Below are 20600 nucleotides of genomic sequence, written 5' to 3' on the forward strand. Positions count from 1 at the left end.
TAAGGAAGCGGGTGAGCTGGATTACCATGCTCTGGTCCCTCAGCTGGAGAGGGGGCTGTGTGGTGCTGGGTCCCCCATGCCGGGGAAGATGTGGGTGCCTCTGTGGAGAGCTCGCGGTAACTGATGCCTGGCAGAGGTGGTGGTCCCGGCCTGTCTGCAGCGTAACCCGTGTGCCCCTATGGCAGGGTCAGCTTTCCAAGGAAAGTCCCGCTCCGGTGACTGGCGCAAAGGGCTTAAGTGACTTTAGTGCTGGTGAAGCGGACTGGATTTGACTGCCCTGAAGACTAAAGGTACTGCCTGGGCAGCTGCAGGACAAGCTTCTCCCTCCGTGCCATGCCATGCACATGCTCTGTCCCCTGCCCGCATGCCTCCCTCTGCCCCCCAGGGGACCCTCTGTTTGCGGGGGGAGAGGGTATTCAGTCTCCATAGCCCGTCATCCCTTTTTCCCCTCTGCTGAGCTGCAGTTTGTGCTGATGGGGGTGCGTGGATCTACATCAGGAGCAGAACCAAGACCCAAGTGCCTTTTTCCAGAGGCCACCAAATAGCCCCTAAACAGTGAAAATCCTCGGCAAATCAGGCTAGGTCAGACCTAGTGCTTCTTCTGTCCCTGCACCAAACAGCTAGGCCTTGGCTGGGGGGCCGTGAAGCGACTGCATTTCGGGAGGGCGGGCGGAGGTGACAGGACGGGGCGGGCGGGCACCCTGCTGCCAGACTGGCTTCCGCCGGGACGCTGGCCAGGGGAGCAGCACGCAGGCTGGGGTCCTGCCCGCGCCCCACACCGGGAAGAGAGGGTGTGCTGGGCTCTCACACAAAGAGCGGGCAGGCCCGGCGGCCGGACGCCTGCCGTCCTCCCTCTAGCGGTTAGCCGGGCCCTTCGGAAAACAGCCTGTCCGGCTTTTGGCCACCATCCCCGCTGCTGCTGCATCTGCCCTGAGACATCTCCCCACCTCTCCCTTTCCAGCTGCCTTTTGTTTTCACCTGCTCTATGGGGAGTCCCAGACTCTCCGAACCCTTTCCATTGCTCTTTTTTTACCTGGCGTGCTTTTCCTTGTGGTCCACGCATCCACAGAGCTGCTGGCTTTCCTTGTAGGGGCTCTCTGGTTGCTCAGTGTGAGTGGCACAGATCCGGTGCGACTCTGTCTGGTGTGACCAGGGCACTGTGCTGCTGCGCTGGTGTGCTGCCTCCTTACAGGGAACTTGTGCCTGGAGTTAGCACCGCTACCGGCTCTTGTGCACGAAGGGTGACGGGAGTCTCGGAGACCTTTATGCACAGCTGATGATCCTTTTTTCTATCTCTGCTGAGAGCCTCCTTGTCCATGGGTGGTTTGGGGGCTGGGGGGTGAGCACTCGCTTTGCTGCTTCTGCCAGACAGGCTGGGATGAGGCTATTTTAGGAACTTGGTACTAATTTTAGCTAGAGGGAAAGACGGGGGCTTGGTTCCAAGTGAATATTTCCTGAGAGTGCAAGAGGCAGGGCAAGTGCAGGGTGGCTATCAAAACCTTCCCTGGAGGAAATCCCAGTCCCGGGAGTGTTAGAGGAAGGCAGCATCAGTCCCCCTCCTCGGGCACACCCCCTCTTCTCTCCTCCTCACTGCTGTTTGACAGCTGCCTGTGGCTAGTTCCCTCTGTCCAGATCTATTTGCCTGGTCTTGCCTTGAGATCTTCAAGCATAGAGCATTATATGACTTTTCCCTAGGCAATGCTAGCCACTTCCAGCATCTCTTCTCCCCTGTGCTCCCGGGCAGTGGCTGCCAGAGCAGGGATGTGGCCCTCAGGGAGTGGGATGTGTCCTGGGAAGGCAAGTCACCGGGAAGGTGCCGGGAGCAGAGCTGGGCATGTGCCCGGGGCTTGCTGGAGGGAGGGAAGCTGAGCCGAGTGTGAGACAAGAGCTGGTTAGACAGTTGTGAGAGCAGGAGCTGTTGGGCTTGTCCTGGGGCTTGTGGGACAGGCTCTGCAGCTTTTGACACCCCAGGGTGCTCTCTGCCCTGTCTGCTGCTTTGGCTGTGGCTTTTTCAGGGCTGCTCTGTCTTCCTTGCCCTGGCTGCATCCCTGTCTCTGTTCCCAGTGCCTCTCTGTCCCCCTGCCCTAATGATGATCTGTGGGGTCCATCCCCCCCCTTTATCATGGTTTGCCCAGTTCTTGAAGGTGGGTAGGGCACAGCTCTTGTGTTTCATCAGTGATGCTGGGAAGGGCTCAAGAACTGTGTAAATGGGCTGTGCCTCCAGCACCTGGGTTGGCATCTGCTCCTACCTCCATGCAGATGTGGTCCCCTCACCAGCAAGCAGCAGAGCTGCCTCTGCATTTACACTGGGCATTATGGTTTGGGCAGCAGCTATCAGCTCCTTTCCAGCCTGTGTTTCATGATCCTTCTGTCCTGACCCACAGTGGAGCATCCCTCACCTCTGTTAGATCAGACCTCTCCTGTGATGGCTGATGGCTTGGGAGTTGGTTCAAGTACACAGGCTGAGGCTTGACTCTTGTCCTGGTCTCCTCACCTCCCTGGACTGGCTCCAGGCTGACCCACAGCCTGTTTTGTCTGGGGCAGATCAAGGTGCTGGGCCCTGCGGTCCCTCCCTGACACTGGGAGAGCACCAACCCCCCTGTTTGCCCATGCCGTGCAGGGGACAGGCATGGGGCAGATGTGAAAAGCGCATTGGAAGGTCCTTAAAGATGGAAATTGATCTTCCCTTGCTTGCGAGCTCTAGCCTGTCCCTGGGGACTCACTCCCTGGCCAAAGGGGGGCTCCTTTCTGGGCCCTGTCACCTCTGCTCTGGGGGTCCCTGAATGTCTCTTACAAGGAAAAGGCTTTTTGTTGCTTTCCTACCCGGCCCTATTGGGATTAGCCCTGCTTAGTGCAGCTTGAAAGCGGGGGGAGCGCACACCTGGATAGGGAGCGATGATGAGGAAACCACTTTCTATTGAGCTCATTTGAGCTCTCCTCTGTTTCATCCCACTGGCGAGCCCGTTCCTCCCGGGGGAGGCTTCACCTCATTCCCTGAGCCCTGAAATTGGTGGTTTATCTTAGAGCCAGAGGCACAGATGTAGGTGTGCCTGGGCTGCCCCAAAGCATGGCTGGTATAAAGAGTTCCCGCGGTCTGACCTGTTCCTGAATTTCTGTGCTGGGGAAACTGTTGAGCCTCCCAGAGGTTGGCTGGAGGTTGTGCTCAAGCCAATTAGCTGGGCACAACCTGAAAGTGTGCAAAGTACGTGTGGAAGCCAGAAAAAGAGCATGTTGGAGTCTGTTTCAAAGCCAGCCTCAGCCCTGAGCTCTGTTACCCCCAGCTCCTGTGGGCTGGGACAGTGAAAGTCCTGCTGGGTCCCACAGCTTGAAGGCAGAGGTGTAGAGACTGGCAAAATCAAGAAAAGGAATGACTGGTAGCTGCCTCTTCTGATGTCAGAAGAGCTAGGGGAATCCACTCCTTGCTATAGGACATGTGCTAGAAGTTACCCGAGTGTAAAAATTGTGCGGCATGGGTGTGCAGACGATGTCAGAGTCTCCAAGCAGGGCTGTCAGCCACCCCGACTTCACCGCTGGGTCAGGAATTCCTGAGCCACAAATAGCTGGCGTCTGGGAAGGCGTTCAGGGGGAATGTTGCTACATGCTTGGCCTGTTCCATACCCGCTCCTGGGCATCTGCCGTTGTCCACCGTCAGAGATGAGATCCTGGGCCAGGCAGGCTTTTGGCCAGCTTGTTTGGCCACTCTTGTAAACGTTTTCCCAGTGCCTCAGCCATTTCATTCTCTGTCTCTCGTCCCTCCAGCTGGTGTCTGCAGAGGGTTCCCATTCAGATGCTGGCTCGGTCTGTGCCGATAACCAAACAGAGCTGCCACCGTCCATGGAGCGCACAGGAGGAATTGGAGACTCCAGGCCCCCCTCTTTCCAGTAAGTTACCTGGACACCTATCCTGTTTTCCGAGGAACCCACAGCGATTTTGCTGTAAATCCAGACCAGGGGCTGGGACACTCCTACCCAAATTGGCAGGGATCACAGCCAGACAGAGGGGATGAGGATGAGGCTGGGAGCAGATTTGAAGTGGAGCTGCATTATTCAGCAAGCAGGGACATGCTGAAAATAGTGCAGAGAAGTTGGCAAAGAGCTGGCACAGCTTCCTCCAGTCCTCTGCCCTGCACTCATAGATGTGCTGTGGTTGTTCCCTGCTGCCTCTGCTCCTGTCCCTCAAGAAGGAGACAGCTGATGGCTGGGGGCTCGTGCTGGCTAGCACAGAAGTAGAGAGCCTGCTTAAGTCATTCCCTGTTGGACATATTTGTTCCTTTTATCTCATCACAGCCCTAACACTGGGGGGAGCCGGGAAAACTTGGACAATGAGACAGAGACAGACTCAGTGGTGTCGTCGCAAAGGGAACGACCTCGTCGGAAAGATGGGCCTGAGCATGGTGAGTGTTGGTAATGTGGCAAGAGCTCTGCAGAGCATGGCTGGGGCACGGTGGGGGTACCAGCTCCAGACGTGGGGTAGCTCTGTCTGCTCTGCAGAACCTTCCCAGCTCAGAAGGGCTGTTCAGTGGTCTGGGGCCATAGCCTCACGTTGGAGGCAGGAGCTAACCCCTGTGTTGCATCAGAGCTTGGTGACAAAACCTTTGGGGGCAAAGGAGATGTCTACTGTAGAAGCCTCAAGAGCAGGAGAGAGAGGCAGCAGTGCCTCAGTCCTTCTTAGTTGAAAAGCAGAGTGTGCTGTAGCCTTGGCACTCCGTGCTGCTCCTTGGTCTGCCAAGAAAGCAGCTGCAACAGTCTTGCATGGCTTTAGCAGCATTGTTCCTAGTAGCCCATCAGCCTCTTTCCCATCCTCTAGTGGGGTAGAAGAGGTATCCCCCAGAAGATGGATCTGATCCCAGGGTGGGCTCAGAGCCGGCCGGCACTAGATGGGTTTGTCTGATGGCCAGATTAATTCTGAGAAGGTTGTTGTGAGCCTTGCATGGAGGAAGGAGGTGTTTACCTGTGACCTGTCTGAAGCATACTGAGCCTTGTCTTTCCATAGCACCCAGGGTGAATGGTACAGTGAAGGGAGAACGGCGCCGAGACCTGGGCGGGTACGAGAGCTCCTCCACGCTCATGAGCAGTGAGCTGGAGACCACCAGCTTCTTCGATTCAGATGAAGATGACTCCACCAGCAGGTAGGAAAGCTTAAGTCCTGGAGGAACACTGGCTTCCCCCTCCCTCCCAGCGCAGAGAGATGCCTTTGCAGGGCACAGTAATCCTGGGCTCCAGGGTCCTTGCTCAGACCTGCCTCTGTCTCAAGTCTCACCCAGCAGCCCCCTCTCCTGTTGTCTGTCCCCCATGTACATGTTCTGCCCCTGCAATCGTCTATTCCCTGTGCCATTTTTGTGGCTGTCTTGCTGCCAGAGCCACCACCCTGGCAGCAGAAGAGCTGACTCTCGCTTTTGCCTCTAGGTTTAGCAGTTCAACAGAGCAAAGCAGTGCTTCCCGTCTAATGAGGAGGCACAAGCGACGCCGGCGGAAACAGAAGGCTCCACGCATTGAGCGGGTACCCAGGGGCTGGGTGTCCTGGGGAGGGCAATGCAGGGCAAGGTGGGCTGCCTGGTGGATCTCTCCACTCAGCGCTCCAGGGCTGATCAGGTATTCGGCTGTGTTTGCTGTGGGCACAGCTGGGGACAGGTGGTGTCCACGTGCTAAGACTTCATAAAGTGCTGTAAACCTTTCCCAAGCCAATGTAGGCTCAAGAGCTGGGACCACAGACCTTGTCCTGGCTGTGGAGAGGTCATAAGGACTGTGGCTGATGCCTTCTGGCTCTGCAGAGCTCCCAGCATAAGGCTGGAGTTGTGGGTGGTGGCTGTGGTGCCACAGGGAGTGGCAGGGAGCACAAGTGGAGGGAACTGGGGCTGGGAATGTTACTGAGGCACAGGAGAACATCTCAAGTTTCACTTATGTTGCAGTCATCGTCCTTCAGCAGCATCACAGACTCCACCATGTCCCTGAATATCATCACAGTCACGCTGAACATGGGTGAGTGGGAGGTGTGCATGGAGTCTGCAGTCCTTCCAGAGCGAGACTGGGTGGTGGAGAGGGAACTGGGGAGGGGGCAAAGAGAACACATGCGGGGAGGAGTGCGGAGATGGATTCTGTAGGAAAGTGGCTTGTCTTGAAGCACTGGTGTCTCAAGAGTTTCTCTGCATCCCAGGATGTCTCTCTGGGACGGGTGCAAGTGACCATCATTAGCACGTGGTTTGTCTGAGGTTAGGGCTGCTTGTGCCTGCTGCTTTATGGTGTCTTACTTCTTTCTCTTTCCATCCCTGCAGAGAAATACAACTTCCTGGGCATTTCTATTGTGGGACAGAGCAATGAGCGTGGGGATGGAGGCATTTACATTGGCTCTATTATGAAGGGCGGCGCTGTGGCAGCTGATGGCAGGATTGAGCCAGGAGACATGCTCTTGCAGGTACTTCACGCCCACATACCTCCATCTTTGGGCCTGGGAAAGCAGAAAAGACCCAGAAGCCTCCCTGCGCACTTTGGCAGGCTAAACCCAGGAAGCTGCGCTTGGAAGAGGGAAGCTGAGTCACTGCTGAGCTGAGTGGGGAGCTCAGCCTCTGGTCACATCTCTGGGACTCACCTCTTTGCATTGTTTGCAGGTAAATGACATCAACTTTGAGAACATGAGCAACGATGATGCTGTGCGGGTGCTGAGGGAGATTGTGCACAAGCCGGGGTAAGTACTCAGGTTGTTCCTTACCTCCATGGGCAGCTGTACAGTGTGTGCTTGGGGTGTGTGAGTCGTGTCTTCCAGCCATCTCTGCCAGTGGCTCTGCAGAAGCTCAGAACTTATGTTTTTGGTGTTGCTTTGATTCCTGGGTTTTCATGCCCAAGGCAAGAATTGCAGCCAATAGAATGGTGGTGAATTGCGGTCTGTGCCCCTTTTTTGTGGGGGTGCCGTGTCATTGGGTCATCAGCAACCCTCAGCAGGGACACATCGTTTTGTCCATGCCACTAAAGAAGTCCATAGCTGGAGGGGGACAAGGGCACTTTACTGGCAGCTTCTCCCTGTCTTGCAGGAGATAGCCAGCATACGGCATCCGCCCATCACGCAGGGGTTTGTGCCACTGAGCTCTTGTTCTAACTCTCGCCTTTTTGTTGCAGGCCCATCACCCTGACGGTGGCTAAGTGCTGGGACCCAAGCCCCCGGGGCTGCTTCTCGTTACCCAGGAGTAAGTGGATAGCTGACCCACCCTTAACGCTGGTGCCCAGCTCATGTGAGAGCCCTGCCTTAAGCACTTACTTGGTTGTTGTCTTGTTCCTCCCCTGTGTGCGTGACTCCATGTGGCACTGAATTGGGGTTTGATGGGGTTTCAGCTCTCCTGTTAGGAGGCTGCTATGTCCTATTCCCAGGCCAAAATGCCCATAAGCCCAGCCCTCCTTCCCACATCACGCTGGGGACGCGTTTCACTGGGGCAGGGGGGTCACTTGCTCGGGGCGCCAGAGGAAAGAGAAACCCCCTCTTGAGCCATAGGGGGATCTCTCCCTCTGCACCTCTCCTGCTGACCCTCCCTCTCTTCTTTCTCTCCCAGTTGCTCCCCAGCGGATCTGGGCTGGGCCAGACTCTCCATGCTCCGATCCGGGTGAGTCCCGGCAGATGCTGGGGATGGAATGGGCTGCGCTGAGTCCCTGTCCCTCCCCAGAGGTTGATTTGATGAGGGGATAATTTCTTATAGCTACTGACTGACTCTTTCTTCAATGCAGGTGAGCCCATCCGGCCCATCGACCCGGCAGCCTGGGTGTCTCACACGGCAGCGATGACTGGCACCTACCCAGCGTACGGTATGAGTCCATCCATGAGCACAATCACTTCCACCAGCTCCTCCATCACCAGCTCCATCCCAGAGACTGAACGTAAGTTCTTGTGCCTCCGTGCTCCACCCGCTGCACGGCTTCCTCGCCTTCACTGTGCTGTAAAGGGAGCAATACATCTGCTTGGGGACAGCTGGGATGGGCAAGATCTGCCCTGCCAAGGGACTAGGAGGGAGGCAGCTCTCACCAGGCAGGCGCTTGGATCAATGGGAGTTCTGCCTGGGTGAATTAATACCACATTTTTCAGCCTTCTACATAAGGAGAGTAGAAGAGCCTGGATGCAATCCAGGAGCTGTGGCAGGTGCAGAGGAAAGGCTCAGAGCAGTCAGGGGTTAGCCGCTGAGAGTGCAAGGCCAGAGGGATTCAGCTTGTCCCTGGAGCAATTGCCCTCTTAGACAGCAGATAGGGCAGGATGGAGGAGGCAGCTGGGAGCAGAGAGCCTTGCAGTGGGGCAGGGTCCTGCTGAGCACAGGGTTCTTCTGGTTGTTTTCTGAAGGTTTTGGGCGATTCTAGTATACAGAGCCCTGAAGCAAGGGTCTGGAGAGCTTAGATGGGGAAAAAAGCCAGGAGTTTGTTCTAAGTTTGTGAGGAGCAGAGAATTCTCTTGCTGGCCTGTGTGGGCTCAGTTAGCAGCTTTTGGATCTCAGCTGCTTGGGACTGGCTGGAAGGAAGGAGACTCTAGTCTGGGTTTTGCACAAGAGGAAATGGCTGACATGTGAAGGATAACATTGGAAGGCTGGAAGGGTGTTATACAGCATGCGCCCCAAGGCTGTCTGCAGTGTATTGTTCCCTGGCCCATTCCTCCTTTGTGTGATGCTTCCATGTGGCCCTGTTGTCTTTTCTGTCCTCTCTCATCTCTGCCTCCCTTCCTTCATCCACACCACAGGCCTCGATGACTTTCACCTGTCCATCCACAGTGACATGGCCACCATTGTCAAAGCCATGGCCTCACCAGAGTCAGGCCTGGAGGTGCGTGACCGCATGTGGCTGAAGATCACCATCCCCAATGCCTTCATTGGTAAGAGACTGTGCTCCCTGCAGCAGAGGCAGGGACTGGGGAGTGGGTGGCCTGTTTTCCAAGCGGATGCCCAAGGGAGCATCTCTGTCACCATAAACTAACTGTTGGCCAGGCCAGAGTGACAAACTGAACCTTTGGCTGTGCAGTCCCTTTTCACCTTTTGGCCCACTTTGTCTTGGCTCCAGTGTGGCCCACTGCCTCAAGGGCCACTGTCTTCCTCTCTCTTGCTGTATTTAACTCTGACGTTTGGTGGCAGGTTCGGATGTGGTGGATTGGCTCTATCACCATGTGGAGGGCTTTACAGACCGTCGTGAATCCCGCAAATATGCCAGCAATCTGCTGAAGGCTGGCTACATCCGACATACCGTGAACAAGATCACCTTCTCGGAGCAGTGCTATTACATCTTCGGGGACCTCTGTGGAAGTATGGCACTTGGCATGGGTGGGAGGGAGAGGATGGAGGGGTAGAGGTCCTGCAGAGCCCTGCTGACACCGTGGGGACATAGCTACAGCCATTGCCATCAGGCTGGGCCCCTTGTTCTACAGACCCTGTTAGAGAGTGATGAAGAATATCCCAGCTCCCTTGTCATGCTGCTGGGGCGGTGAAGTTGGAAGCAGCATTGACAGTGTCACCTACTATGTGATCTTTTCTCCTAGGCAGCCATAGCGGAGTCTTAGTCTTTACTGACTTTGTCTCCAGGCTCTGAACTTCCAGTGCTGGCAAGGGGGTGGTGCTCAGACGACTGGGTTCTGCTCAAATAAGAGGAATGGGGGAAGTAATTGGCAGGGTGAGCTGTAGTGCTGATGTGGTCCTTTCCCGCCAAGCTGGTCTCTGTATTAGAGTGGCAGCTCAGACTCTCACAGCCTGGCTGTTGTCCAGCCAGGAGCCGCAAATGGTTACATTGACTAGCAGGGAGAGTGCCAACTTCTTGTGTCTCCTTGTGTACCCCATCCTTGTCCATCGGCAAGGGTGGACAGGGAGCTTCTTCATCACACGTGGTTGTCTTTCCGCTTGGATTAACCCCTCCTCTCTGCTTTCTTGCAGACATGGCTAATCTGTCTCTTCATGATCACGATGGCTCCAGCGGTGCCTCCGATCAGGACACTTTGGCTCCGCTCCCCCACCCAGGAGCCGCACCCTGGCCTATGGCTTTCCCGTATCAGTATCCACCGCCTCATCCATACAACCCCCACCCCGGCTTCCCTGACCCAGGCTACAGCTATGGAGGGGGCAGTGCAGGCAGCCAGCACAGTGAAGGTGAGTGAAAAGGACTAAAATATGCCTGCAGGTGGGCAGATGCCCTGTTCAGTACAGGGAAGCAGCAGAAAAAGGCTGCTTAGGCAAGGTCCTATGTGTGGGGGCAGCCAGGGCAAAAGCCATCTCAGAAGGGTTGTGGGACTCGGAATTGAAAGGAGACCGAGAGCACGGACTGTGCTGGTGGATGGCTGTGCTGCAGCGTGCTGTAGTCCTCTCTTGGCTGGAGGAGCATCCTTTCTTCCTGGCTTGTCTGAGCTGTCACCTAACCTTGCCTCGTGCGCTTTGCAGGGAGCCGGAGCAGCGGTTCCAATCGCAGCGGCAGCGAGAGGAGGAAGGAGAGAGAGAAGACCGGGGAGTCCAAGTCAGGCGGCAGCGGGAGCGAGTCGGACCACACCACGAGGAGCAGCATGCGGCGTGAGCGCGCGGCCAGCGAGCGCTCGGTGCCGGCCAGCCAGCACAGCCAGCGTAGCCAGCACTCTCTGGCTCACAGCATCCGCAGCCACCACAGCCAGCAGTCGTACGGGCCGCCCGGCCTCCCCCCTCTCTTCAGCCCCCCCATGTTGCTGATGCCTCCACCGCCTTCAGCCATGGGGCCCCCTGGGGCGCCGCCGGGCCGTGACCTGGCCTCTGTGCCCCCCGAACTGACAGCCAGTAGACAGTCCTTCCGAATGGCCATGGGCAACCCCAGTGAGTTCTTTGTGGATGTAATGTGAAGCGCCCGTCCCCTGTCTGTCTGCTGCCCCTCCTTCCCCCCTCCATCCCCGTCGTTTGTCTCCTAGGACCAGCCCTGGCTTCACCCCTTGTTTTTTGGGTTTTATTTTTTTGGTTTGGTTTTTTTTTTTTTTTTTGGTCTTGATAACGAAAAGAAAAAAAGGGAAAAAAAATAATAAATGGAACTAAACCTCGATTCTAATCCCTCCTCGAGCGGGGTGGACGGGCCTGGCAGGCCTGCTGGGTGCTGCCAGCCCATCCCGCCACCAGACTTGTGTATTGCCGATGGTAATTCCCTCCTGCCGTCCTCTCTAACCCCATTAATCCGCACCCGTCCCAGCGCCCTGTGCTGCTTGCCCGTGTGTCGCTGCTGCCTCGGTCCTTCCACCCTAAACATCTCTTCTTTCTTTTCACCCTTTTGTGTTTCTTCTATCAAGCAGCAAAGAATTACGGGGTGTTTGACTTTCTCTGAGCCTGCCGCCCGTGGGGGGGAGAGCTGGAGCGTGGCGTGGCCCGACAGGAGGACACGGAGCTCCAAGGGCGCTGGGCATGCGTGGCGCTGAAGATGGCTTCTTTCCTCCCCCTTGCGGAAGACGCCCTGCCCTTCCTGCAGCCCTGAGAGGGGAGCAGGGACCAGCCTTATATATGCGTTTTAAATCCCGTTGTAGTTGCCTTTTGGCTAATGCATGAATGTTCCAGGGCTTCAGTGCCTCTGGGGAGTGGAGAGACGCTGCCACTTCCCTCTTGCCTCCCTCCTCTTGCCCACGCGTTGGGCCAGGTCTGAGCCTGGCACTGCCCCAGGGCAGGACCCTCCTTCACCTTGCCCAGGCCGTGAGTCTCGGGGCTGGGGCTGTACCTCTGCATTCAGCCCAGAGTGGTGGTGGGTGCCTGCACGCAGTCTTGTGTGACTCAGGGCCCTGCATGTGCCCTCGGGTACTTGGGGAGGATTTAAGGGCAGAGTTCTGCTCCCTCCATCCTGCTCTTTGCCCTCCTGCCTGCGGCACGCTGCTGCCTGTCCCGTTTGTAGGGACTGTCCCGTGCCTGGGGCTGGCGGTGACAGCTGCGGCCTTCTCCCTTCTGCTGTCGTGCTGCTGCTCAGCAATGTGACATCTTCAAGGGCCTGGACGGAGTTAGAAGGCGAGGGAGGGGCACAACTGGTTTGCTTTCACGCTTTGGGGAAATGTGGAGATCCCCTGTATTTGCCCTATGAAGGGCCCGAGTCTGCCTCCCCCTCTCCTCAGTGCCACGAGTGCTGCTGGCCTGGCTGCCAGGAGGGATGAGGCTCTGGGACGACCCTGCTCCCCCTGGGCTGTGAATGGCGCCTGGCAGCAACACGAGCTTTCCAGGGAGGGAGGCTGCAGCCTGAACCGTGGCCTCGGGGCTCGGTACACGCAGATGTGCTGGGACAGTTGCGGCCGTTTGCTCCGGCGCTCCCTCCCCTTTTTCTTTCCTCTTCTGGGTACTCGGAGATGTGCCTTGGGCTGGGGGCAGCCCCCTTCCCCATGCCCAGGGCCAAGCACGGTACAGTACGGACACGCTCAACCCTGCTCCCGTTGGTGCTGGGGCCCCGGTGCCCTCTCCTACTGCTGCGCCATGGCTTTCTCTGCAAGCGTTGCCTCCTTTTGTCTTTCTTGTGTTTGCAGTTTTTATATGCTGGAGATGAAATGTATTTTGCTCCTCGGGGATCTGCGTTGCCCCTGCAGCCCCTGTGCCATCAGTTCATCTCCCTCTGACTCCCTAAAGCATCTCCTTTCCCTCTGCCTGCCGGAGTCGGCCTGCCCGGTGCCCGCTCTCTGCCATCCTCCTGTCCCCTGATCTCGGCACCAGCAAGCTGCTGCCTGTCCCCCCATCCTGATGCCACCCAGCAGCCTCCCCAGCCACTGCTCACACCCTTGCCCCACTCTGCCCGCTGGGTTTTATAAAAACAAAACCAATCTCCTTGTTTTTATTTATAAACATAGTTTTATTGGACTCCTGCCTTGTGTTGTTTTTTTTTTTCCCCCCCAGCCTCTTCTTTTCTGTCCTCCTGCCTTTCGCTCTGCAGTGAGATCCCAGCGGGACAGGGACACCCTGTGCCTGAGCCTGTTTTCCAGCTGCCTCTTCCCGGGCTGCCGAGGGCTGCTACGGCCTGAACCTGTGCCGGGCCCGGCCTCCCGCTGCCGCCGCTCTCCGGTGCAGGGCCTGGCGGCGGGCGCTCGGTGCTCCCTGGGTCTCCCGTTTCCAGCGGGTGCGCTGGGGGTAGAATTGGGGGCAGCTCTGACAGCGGGTGCTGGCCCGGCGCTTGGTGCAGCCCTCCTCGGCAGCGGTGCGAGGAGGGGGAGCGGGCGAGCCCCGGGGGTGCCTGTGCGTGGGAGCGGCACCCTGGGCGGTGCTGGGGCCGTGGGAGCCGGCAGCCCCGTGGAAGGGCATGGCGACTTCAGGCCTCTGCGGGGTGAGAGCGGCCTCCCTGCCCGAGCGCACCCCTGTGCCCTACAGGCGATCCCCACGCGGACCGGGGAGGAGGGGGAGGCCCCACGCCCGCAGCTTCGCCGCTGCCGCTCTCCCCTCGCGTGGGCACGGCGGCCACGCCGTCTCCCCTCCCCGGACTACAACTCCCAGCGCGCACCGCGCCGCAGGACTACTACTACTCCCGGCAGGCTCCGCGCGGGACTGTCCTTCCCGCCCCCGCCGAGCGGCGCTGCCGGACGCCGAGCCCCGCCTCCCCGCGGTAGCGCATGCGCGGCGGCGGCGGGGCGCGGGTGGGGCATGCGCGGCGGCGGCTCTGCAGTGATAGGGGGGGCGCGGAGGGAAGGGGGGGCGGCGGCCGCCATCTTGGGCGCTGGGCAGTGAGCGGCGGCGGGCAGCGGCAGGTGAGGTATCCCGGGCCGTCCTCCCGCTCCCCGGCGGGGTGTGCTGCCCGCTTCCCTTCTCGGGGCGGCTTCCTGCGGCGGGGCTCGCTCTGCGACCGCGCCGGGGCGGTGGCCGAGCTGCAGCGGGTGGCGACTCCCTCGGCGTTCGCCGGGGGTGGGGGTCCGCGGGCCTACCCTGCGGGGCGCGGCGCGGCCCTGACAGGCTTGGGGGGGGCCCTCCTGCGGGGTGAGGTCCCCCGCCGGCTGTCCTTGAAGGAGGGGTGCGGGAGTGCCCCCTGGAGCCGGGTTGCCCCTTGGGGAGCCGTGTGGGAAGGGAGCGGGGCTCCCCCGGGAGGGCTTTTCCTCAGCCCCCTGTGAGAGGGTGCTGGGCGACCCCAGCCCCGCCGAGGCTGGCTCATCCGCTCGCATGTTGCTTGGGGTTGAGGGGGTTTATTAATTGTTTCTGTTAGTTAGCTATCTGTGTGGAATACCTGGGGTGGCAGCCCTGCGGTGCTGAACCGGGTGAGGGTGGGGACAGAGTCAAGCTCTGTGTGGCACAGGACGCCTAGGTAAGGACTGCACCGATGTGCTAGGTCAGCCTGAGCAAAGGTCTTGTAGCCGCATCGGGCAGGAACTTCCCCCGAAATTATTTGCCTGTACTACTGATACAAATGTGAATTAGCTAGGTCATGGCTTGCACCCTCTAGCTTCCTCCCTGGAAAACCTGCTGAGGCAGAACATAGTGCTGCTGATGCTAAACTGTGCTTGTTCTGAGGCTTAAAATGGGCTCTTATCCAATGGCTCTTCTAGATGCATTTCCACTTCACTTCTTCCCTGGGCTAGGTTTTTGGATTCAGTAAAGCTGCAGGAAATGCAGCCTGTGTTTATTGTCCAGTGCAGTTGACTTCGCTCCCCACTGGGAAATGACTCACTTTTGATCAACTCTTCTCCCTATAAGCTGTGTGTTTCCGTGATCTGTTTTCTGCTTGCTTTAGTATGACAAAGCTGCTGTCAAGTTTTAGCCTCAGGCTGCCAAAATCTGAGCCTGGAACTTTCCCAGATAGGTGAGTCTGGATGGCTTCTGCGGCTCGGAAGTCTAGGTAGTACAGGTTTCTAACTGCATATGGGCTCATGTGGTGTCTTGTTGGGCAATGTTTGCTCGAATGCTATCAGAGCTGTAGCTACTATTTTTTCCTATAGTAAAAGCTGTACTTGTCCCTGTGAGTTTTGCTTGCAGGGGCAATCTGTAATCTGACGAGATGCTGCCAAAATGCCTGCTTCCATGTTTTCCCTGTCAGAAGGGAGGCATCGTTTCTCTTCTGTAGGAAGCGCCATGTTACTGACATCTAGTGACAAAGATACCTGGCATTCTTTGGGCTGCAAACTGGCCATGTTTTCTTCCAGGGAGAGCATTTGAGATATCCTTGAAGGGTATTATGGCCAGCTTCTTCCTCCTCATGAGAGAGCACACTTCTGGCCTTTGAAGAGTTGAGTCTTGAGGCTGTGAAGGGTTACATCTTGAGTTCTTTGAAGCACAGATGACTGGAAATGCACTCTGGTTTGATAGTATCTCTTTTTTTGATGGAATGGGAAGAATCACTAAACAAAATGGGCTTTGTAAAGAAACTTCCTGTGACCCTAGTTAAACTTCCCTTGTCTCATCCCTGCATCAAGAAGTAATAAAGCCAAGACTGTCTTTTGCAGCACAATGTCTTGCACTGGTATTCTAAGCTTATACTACTAAAGACCATTAGAGTATTTAAAGGCTGTTCTTAGGGTTAGCTGGAGGATGGACAGAAGTACAGCCCAGGGTGCCAAAATATAATTGGTCTGTATGGCAGAGTCAGCTTCTTTCCTTTAGTGAGTGACCTACAGAGTCAAAAGTTACTAGCAAGCCATATATTATTTTGATCTCAGCAGGAGGTTGGTAGCTCAGCTAAAAGCTTGCAGGCTGAGGCACAGAATGTGAAATGCAGTTATCTTCTCCACAGTAATAGTAGAAAGAGAAACGCTGGTGAATCAGGGTACCTAGACCATTACTGGTGTGCAGAATATAAGCTCTTACTCAACTGCAGTCCATGTCTCTAACCTCTTCTGTTAGAAGATGAATAGAATGCAAGTCACTGTTCAAGTTTCTAGCTCAAGAGTGAAAAGCGAGTAGAAGTTGCTTCAGACTGACTTCAAAACTGCCTTGGAAGAACTGGTAGAAATGGAAGATGGTATTGGGGCTGTTCAGATAAGGATGGATTCAAAATAAGGTGGAGAGGTGTGTTAAATGCTGTTTCTGTGATGTTTTACCAGAGTAAGGGAGCTTCTCATGTTCCCTGTGTCAGTATTTCTCCTGTTACTCTTTAGACTGGCTGTGTGCAGTATGGCATGCAGAAGTAGACTGTAGGAGGAGAGCCTGGTAAGAGTTGAATGTGCTCCTCTTCCTGCCCACTGGTTATGGGGATTTATGGGATTGGGTTTAAAATAGGAACGGTTTCTCTGAAACTGATGGGTTTATCTCAGTAGCTCTTTAGCTCACGGTATGCCTCTTAATTAAATTATGCAGCCTGTCTTTCCCAGGATGAAGTGATTGCAGCTACTCTTCTTTAAAACCAAGTGCAGCCCATGGCCTCCTGGAAAGTGGCTAATGCAGCCCTCAAAGCAAAGCTTAGATGCTCGGATTAGCTGGTGGGGTGATGACATAATTGTAAGCCTTAAGCCTTTTGGTTTGATAATGGCTAGCGCTAGCCTGAAAGGAGTGGTTTTCTAAATAACTCCAGTTTGCCAGAGCAGCCTGACTAATCCCCCTCCTGCTTCAACTGTTGTCACTTGTTCAAGATCATACTGATTTCTGGAATGCAGAAGTTGTTACAGTTGGTGATTTACCCTCAGCCCTCTGGGTGAGAGCTGCAATACCTCGCCTGGTTTCTTCCTGGATGAGAACTCTAGCAGCTAATGTACCTTGAACTGCTTAGTTAGATAAGCTCATTAATGCACAGAAGTCTTACTTACTGTTAAGTCAGAACCCAAACTTTCTTTTAATAGACTACTAAATGGGTTGGTTGCTTTACACGAGCTTATTAACTGACTTGTGATTGCTGTTTCCTAGATGTGCTGTGTAGATTAGAGAAATAAGCATTCCTGTTTTCATTCAAACTAAGCGATGTCTGTGCTGTGGGAAACTTCTAGCCCCTTAATGGGAGCGACAAAGCCCAGAGTAGCTGGGTCTTGGGCTCACTACTGATCATCTTGTGTTTATTCGTACCCTGTACTTGATGGCACAGGAAACTCGAGGAAGCTAACACCTTGTCTCGCAGTGGGGCTGTGGCCAAAATGGCTTTGCAGATAAGCAGGACTCCCCTCAGCTCTGCTGATGAGGCCTCAGTGGCTTGCTCTGTCAGTGGCTGAGTTGAAGGTAACTGGCAGACCATGTCGTGTGCTTATTTTCACCACCTGTAGTGCTAGACTCTTTTCTGGAGAGGTATCTCTGTAGTGAGAATAGCACTCGCACAGCTGGCTTAGTATAGTACGGCTGATCCCAAAGGTGTGTTCTGAAATGAACGGACAAATGCACTCAGTGCTATCAGGGTGCTACCAGTGCTTGCCAAATCCTGAGGCTCTTGGTGCTTGCGTGGTCATGTGAAACGGTAGTTATGTTGTTAGGGGCAGCGTAAGAACTCCTGTCTCTGCTATCAGGCTGCTCCTGAGCATTTATTCTTGAGCTGCCATGTTACCACTGCACCTCTGAAGAGAGAACACAGAGGATTTGCTGAGCAGACCTGCCATGATAGCGGCCAGGCCTGGCTCAAGAGTTCAGCAGCTTCTGCCTACACTGAACTTAGAGAAACTGGCGTGGGAGGATACAGCCAACTGCATTTGCTCTTTCCTGAGGCAAAAATACCAATATACGCCCAAAGTTTATGGTGGCTCCAGTACCATTAGGCTGTAGGCACATTGCTAATGACATGTTTCCTCCAGACAGTACCTCATTCTTTTACAGCTAGAACAAGCATCTCTTGCCTGGATGTGAAACTGCAGTTACTGCAGCCATGTTGCCTCGTACCACTGCAGAAAACTGACTAACAATTCATTAATTTTCCTAAGCAATGAATTTGAGCAGATGAGCTTTTTTATTTTTTTTGTTTTCATTTGTGCAAATACAGTTACAAAAGGCAGACAACTGTGTTCCAAAGTTTGCAGTGTAGATTGAGGTTAGCACTGTTCCTGCTGGTGCAGGGAAGGATTAATGGTCTGCATGGTGTCACCTGAAAGACTTCAGGTTATGGGACAAATGTATTGGAGAAAATCACTTGTTTGAGTGTCTGTATATCTGGGATTTAGGCTAGAATTCAGCTTTGTCTTTCATACCCTAATGAACAGATGACTGTGGTGCTACAGCGGTGTCTTGTTACTGGTGTGATGCTATGGCTTCTCAAGTAGAGAGACTATGGGAGGCTAACACGCTGGACAAAGACTGGAGAATTGGTACTGTTTGCTGTGGTGTTTCTGGAAGAGTTGCTGCAGATATGAACAAACTGCTGCAGAGGGAACAAACTATGCTTGTTAGTCCATTCCTTACATCTGCCTTGTTTAGTCTAAGCAAGCTCCGTGCTGTGTGTTGTTCATTTTTCTACGGCTATTCTAGGTCAGAATCCACGAAGAGGCAGTGGAAGTGGAAGGCTGGGCTCTTACATGCTGCAGGAAGGAGCTGCTGAATCTCCACTTGCTAAATGCAGGTTTAGTGCATCCTCTCACTAGGTAGCTCCCAGTTCAGCCACTTGTTGCATCCCAGAATACGTGAAGCTACTGACAGCCCAGCAACAGGATCCTGCTGCCCAAGCCTGCGCTCCTGACTGCACCCATGCATTCCAAGTGTGTGGCACAATGTAGGTCTGAAAGGGCAAAGTTTGATGGCTTTTGGAGAACCACCTGTCTTTAGGTCAGACCTAATAAATAGAGCATTTTCCATCTGTGATAGAATCAGTGGACAAAAGCGGATTTTGAGATACTATGCTTTATTGTGTCTATCTTTCTCTGGACTCCCTTGGTTATAGTCTGCAGCTAACCTGCTGCAGATGGGCTTCTGGGGCTTCGTCTAACGTGTCATGATGGTTTGAGAGGGGTACTCCCTAATGCACATCCCCTGCACAGCATGAGCAGTGACGTGATTTGAGATGAATATGCTTGATTCTTTTAAGAAGGTGCCATGTCAGTCATTGTAGGTCCAGCTAATCCTGCTGCTTTTCAGTTACATAACTGCTGAAATGCATTCAAATCCACATCCCAGCATTTTGTTTTTATACATGTTCTTTTTTTGTAGCTGGCTGTCTGAATGTTGTAACTTTGCCACAGTTGCTATAAAGGTGTATCTTAATGCTCTCATTTTCACTTGAGTGAAAAGGCATTCTGGAAAGGCATTTCCATGTAGCCTTAACGGCTAGTGGGTTTATATGCAAGTATATGATGCTCTTCATGATCCTTTTCCTTTCTATTTATGGTTTGAAATAGAAGTATATGGGAATGCGAGTACTTGGCAGCAGAGTAGGAAGCGTACTGGCCTTAGGTATTTGTAGGAGCAGCATTCAGATGTTAGATCTCACTCCTACCCCAGTAGCTAGCTGCTTGAAGAATGCAGAGTGTATTGGGAGAGGACTGTTGTTCCTAAATTAAGGTGATTAGTCACCAACTGGTGTGCATTCAACATACATGTGGATCTTCTCTGTACCTTAACTAGAATAAATCCATCCATACTATAACTAGAAAACAGGGCTGTAGCTAGCAGCATGGAGCGGGTCACCATATGTTCAAGCTAGTGAAACAGAAGGAGTGGAGCTGCAAAGCTCTGAAAATGCAGTTGATGGACCATTAACCCAAAGGCTTCAGCTAGAGTCATCTTGGTCTCCAGGCACTTAGTGATAAACAGTTGAAGAAGCGATGGGCTTTGCTCTTAAACTATGTCTTGCAATGAGCTATTAGCCTGAGGAAACTCAAAAACAGTGTAGGGCAAGCTCCCTAGAAAAGGCTGACTGTGGAGAGGAGCAGAATGAGTCATTGAAAGCTGATTGAGCAATGCTGGGAAGCTTTCTGAGTCATGTCGCTTATGCACAGCGAGCAGATGAAACCATCTCCTGTGGTGGATTTCTTGTTCTGGGGCCTTCTGATTCCAGCAGCCGTGAGTCACAGAATGTCAGTCTCAAATTAATTTGAGCCCTCTTCCCTGCAGTTCTTAACCATTGCAAGCACTAGGATCGTTCATTTTCAAAGCTGATCTGAAAAGAAAACTGTTCATTCTTTAAAAATGTGTGGAAGATCATACCAAGTCTGAACTGTACGACTAAAAACCTCATTCTAGTTGCAGTGTAACCTTGAAATAGTTGAAACGAGTATCTGTGAAACTTGTACCGAAACACAAATGAGGATCAAAACAAAGCAGACTTATTTTCACTGCAGCCACTTCAAGGAGAGCCACTGTCATCTTAAAGAGCCATTCTTCTTGCTAAGCTTTAAGCAACTTTCTTTTGCATGCTGCCCTTTGTATAGCTTTCCTCTCATCTGTTCATGTATCTCTGGGCTAGTCATTCCACCTCTTGAGTTCCCAGCTGTGTGGACATGCTCCCATTAGCTGATGGAAGTAACTCTGTAGTGGGGAGGGAGTGCGGTCACTCTGATCTTGTGTCTGGGAGGGATGTAATGCAAGACTTGAGCAGAAGACTGGAATGTTGTCAGTGTTCCCTGAACTTCCATCGTGTGCAAACTTGGTGAAAGCTGGCTGAGAGAACGGCACTGCACCGAACCGAACTTGCTGTAAGCTGTGTTGATGCCATTGTGCTGTCTATGCTTGTGATGCTTGGAACTCTTCAAGATGCTGGACTGCTGAAGTCATGCAGAGCAAGGAAGAGCTGCTTGTAGTTGTGTTAAATACCTTGTGCACTTGAGACCTCTTTGGTCCCTGATGCCATTAGATGGGAATGCAGCAAGAG

At 54.2% G+C, this 20600-nt stretch overlaps 2 protein-coding genes across 5 annotated transcripts in view; both read left to right on the forward strand.

Annotated features, from left to right (window-relative positions):
* The window catches only part of DVL3 (dishevelled segment polarity protein 3), a 31519-nt gene extending 20519 nt beyond the window's left edge, over positions 1-11000 (forward strand). Inside the window, exons 3-16 of one of the 3 annotated variants that reach the window (XM_050902160.1) lie at positions 3760-3881; positions 4287-4393; positions 4993-5128; positions 5406-5499; positions 5909-5978; positions 6272-6411; positions 6605-6681; positions 7110-7177; positions 7538-7588; positions 7710-7859; positions 8704-8835; positions 9092-9259; positions 9881-10093; positions 10382-11000. In XM_050902160.1, coding sequence (XP_050758117.1) covers positions 3760-3881; positions 4287-4393; positions 4993-5128; positions 5406-5499; positions 5909-5978; positions 6272-6411; positions 6605-6681; positions 7110-7177; positions 7538-7588; positions 7710-7859; positions 8704-8835; positions 9092-9259; positions 9881-10093; positions 10382-10806 — 1953 coding nt within the window. In that variant the 3' untranslated portion in view covers positions 10807-11000. The remainder of the gene's footprint in view (positions 1-3759; positions 3882-4286; positions 4394-4992; positions 5129-5405; positions 5500-5908; positions 5979-6271; positions 6412-6604; positions 6682-7109; positions 7178-7537; positions 7589-7709; positions 7860-8703; positions 8836-9091; positions 9260-9880; positions 10094-10381) is intronic. The other 2 variants (XM_050902161.1, XM_050902162.1) reach the window with 2 other exon arrangements.
* A 2607-nt stretch (positions 11001-13607) lies between these two features.
* AP2M1 (adaptor related protein complex 2 subunit mu 1) overlaps positions 13608-20600 on the forward strand; it is a 30097-nt gene continuing 23104 nt past the window's right edge. For both annotated transcript variants that reach the window (XM_050902166.1, XM_050902164.1), the window contains exon 1: positions 13608-13653. The gene's annotated coding sequence lies outside the window, so the exon portion shown is untranslated. The remainder of the gene's footprint in view (positions 13654-20600) is intronic.

The sequence above is a fragment of the Gymnogyps californianus genome, chromosome 10 (assembly GCF_018139145.2).
Source record: "Gymnogyps californianus isolate 813 chromosome 10, ASM1813914v2, whole genome shotgun sequence".
NCBI lineage: Eukaryota > Metazoa > Chordata > Aves > Accipitriformes > Cathartidae > Gymnogyps > Gymnogyps californianus.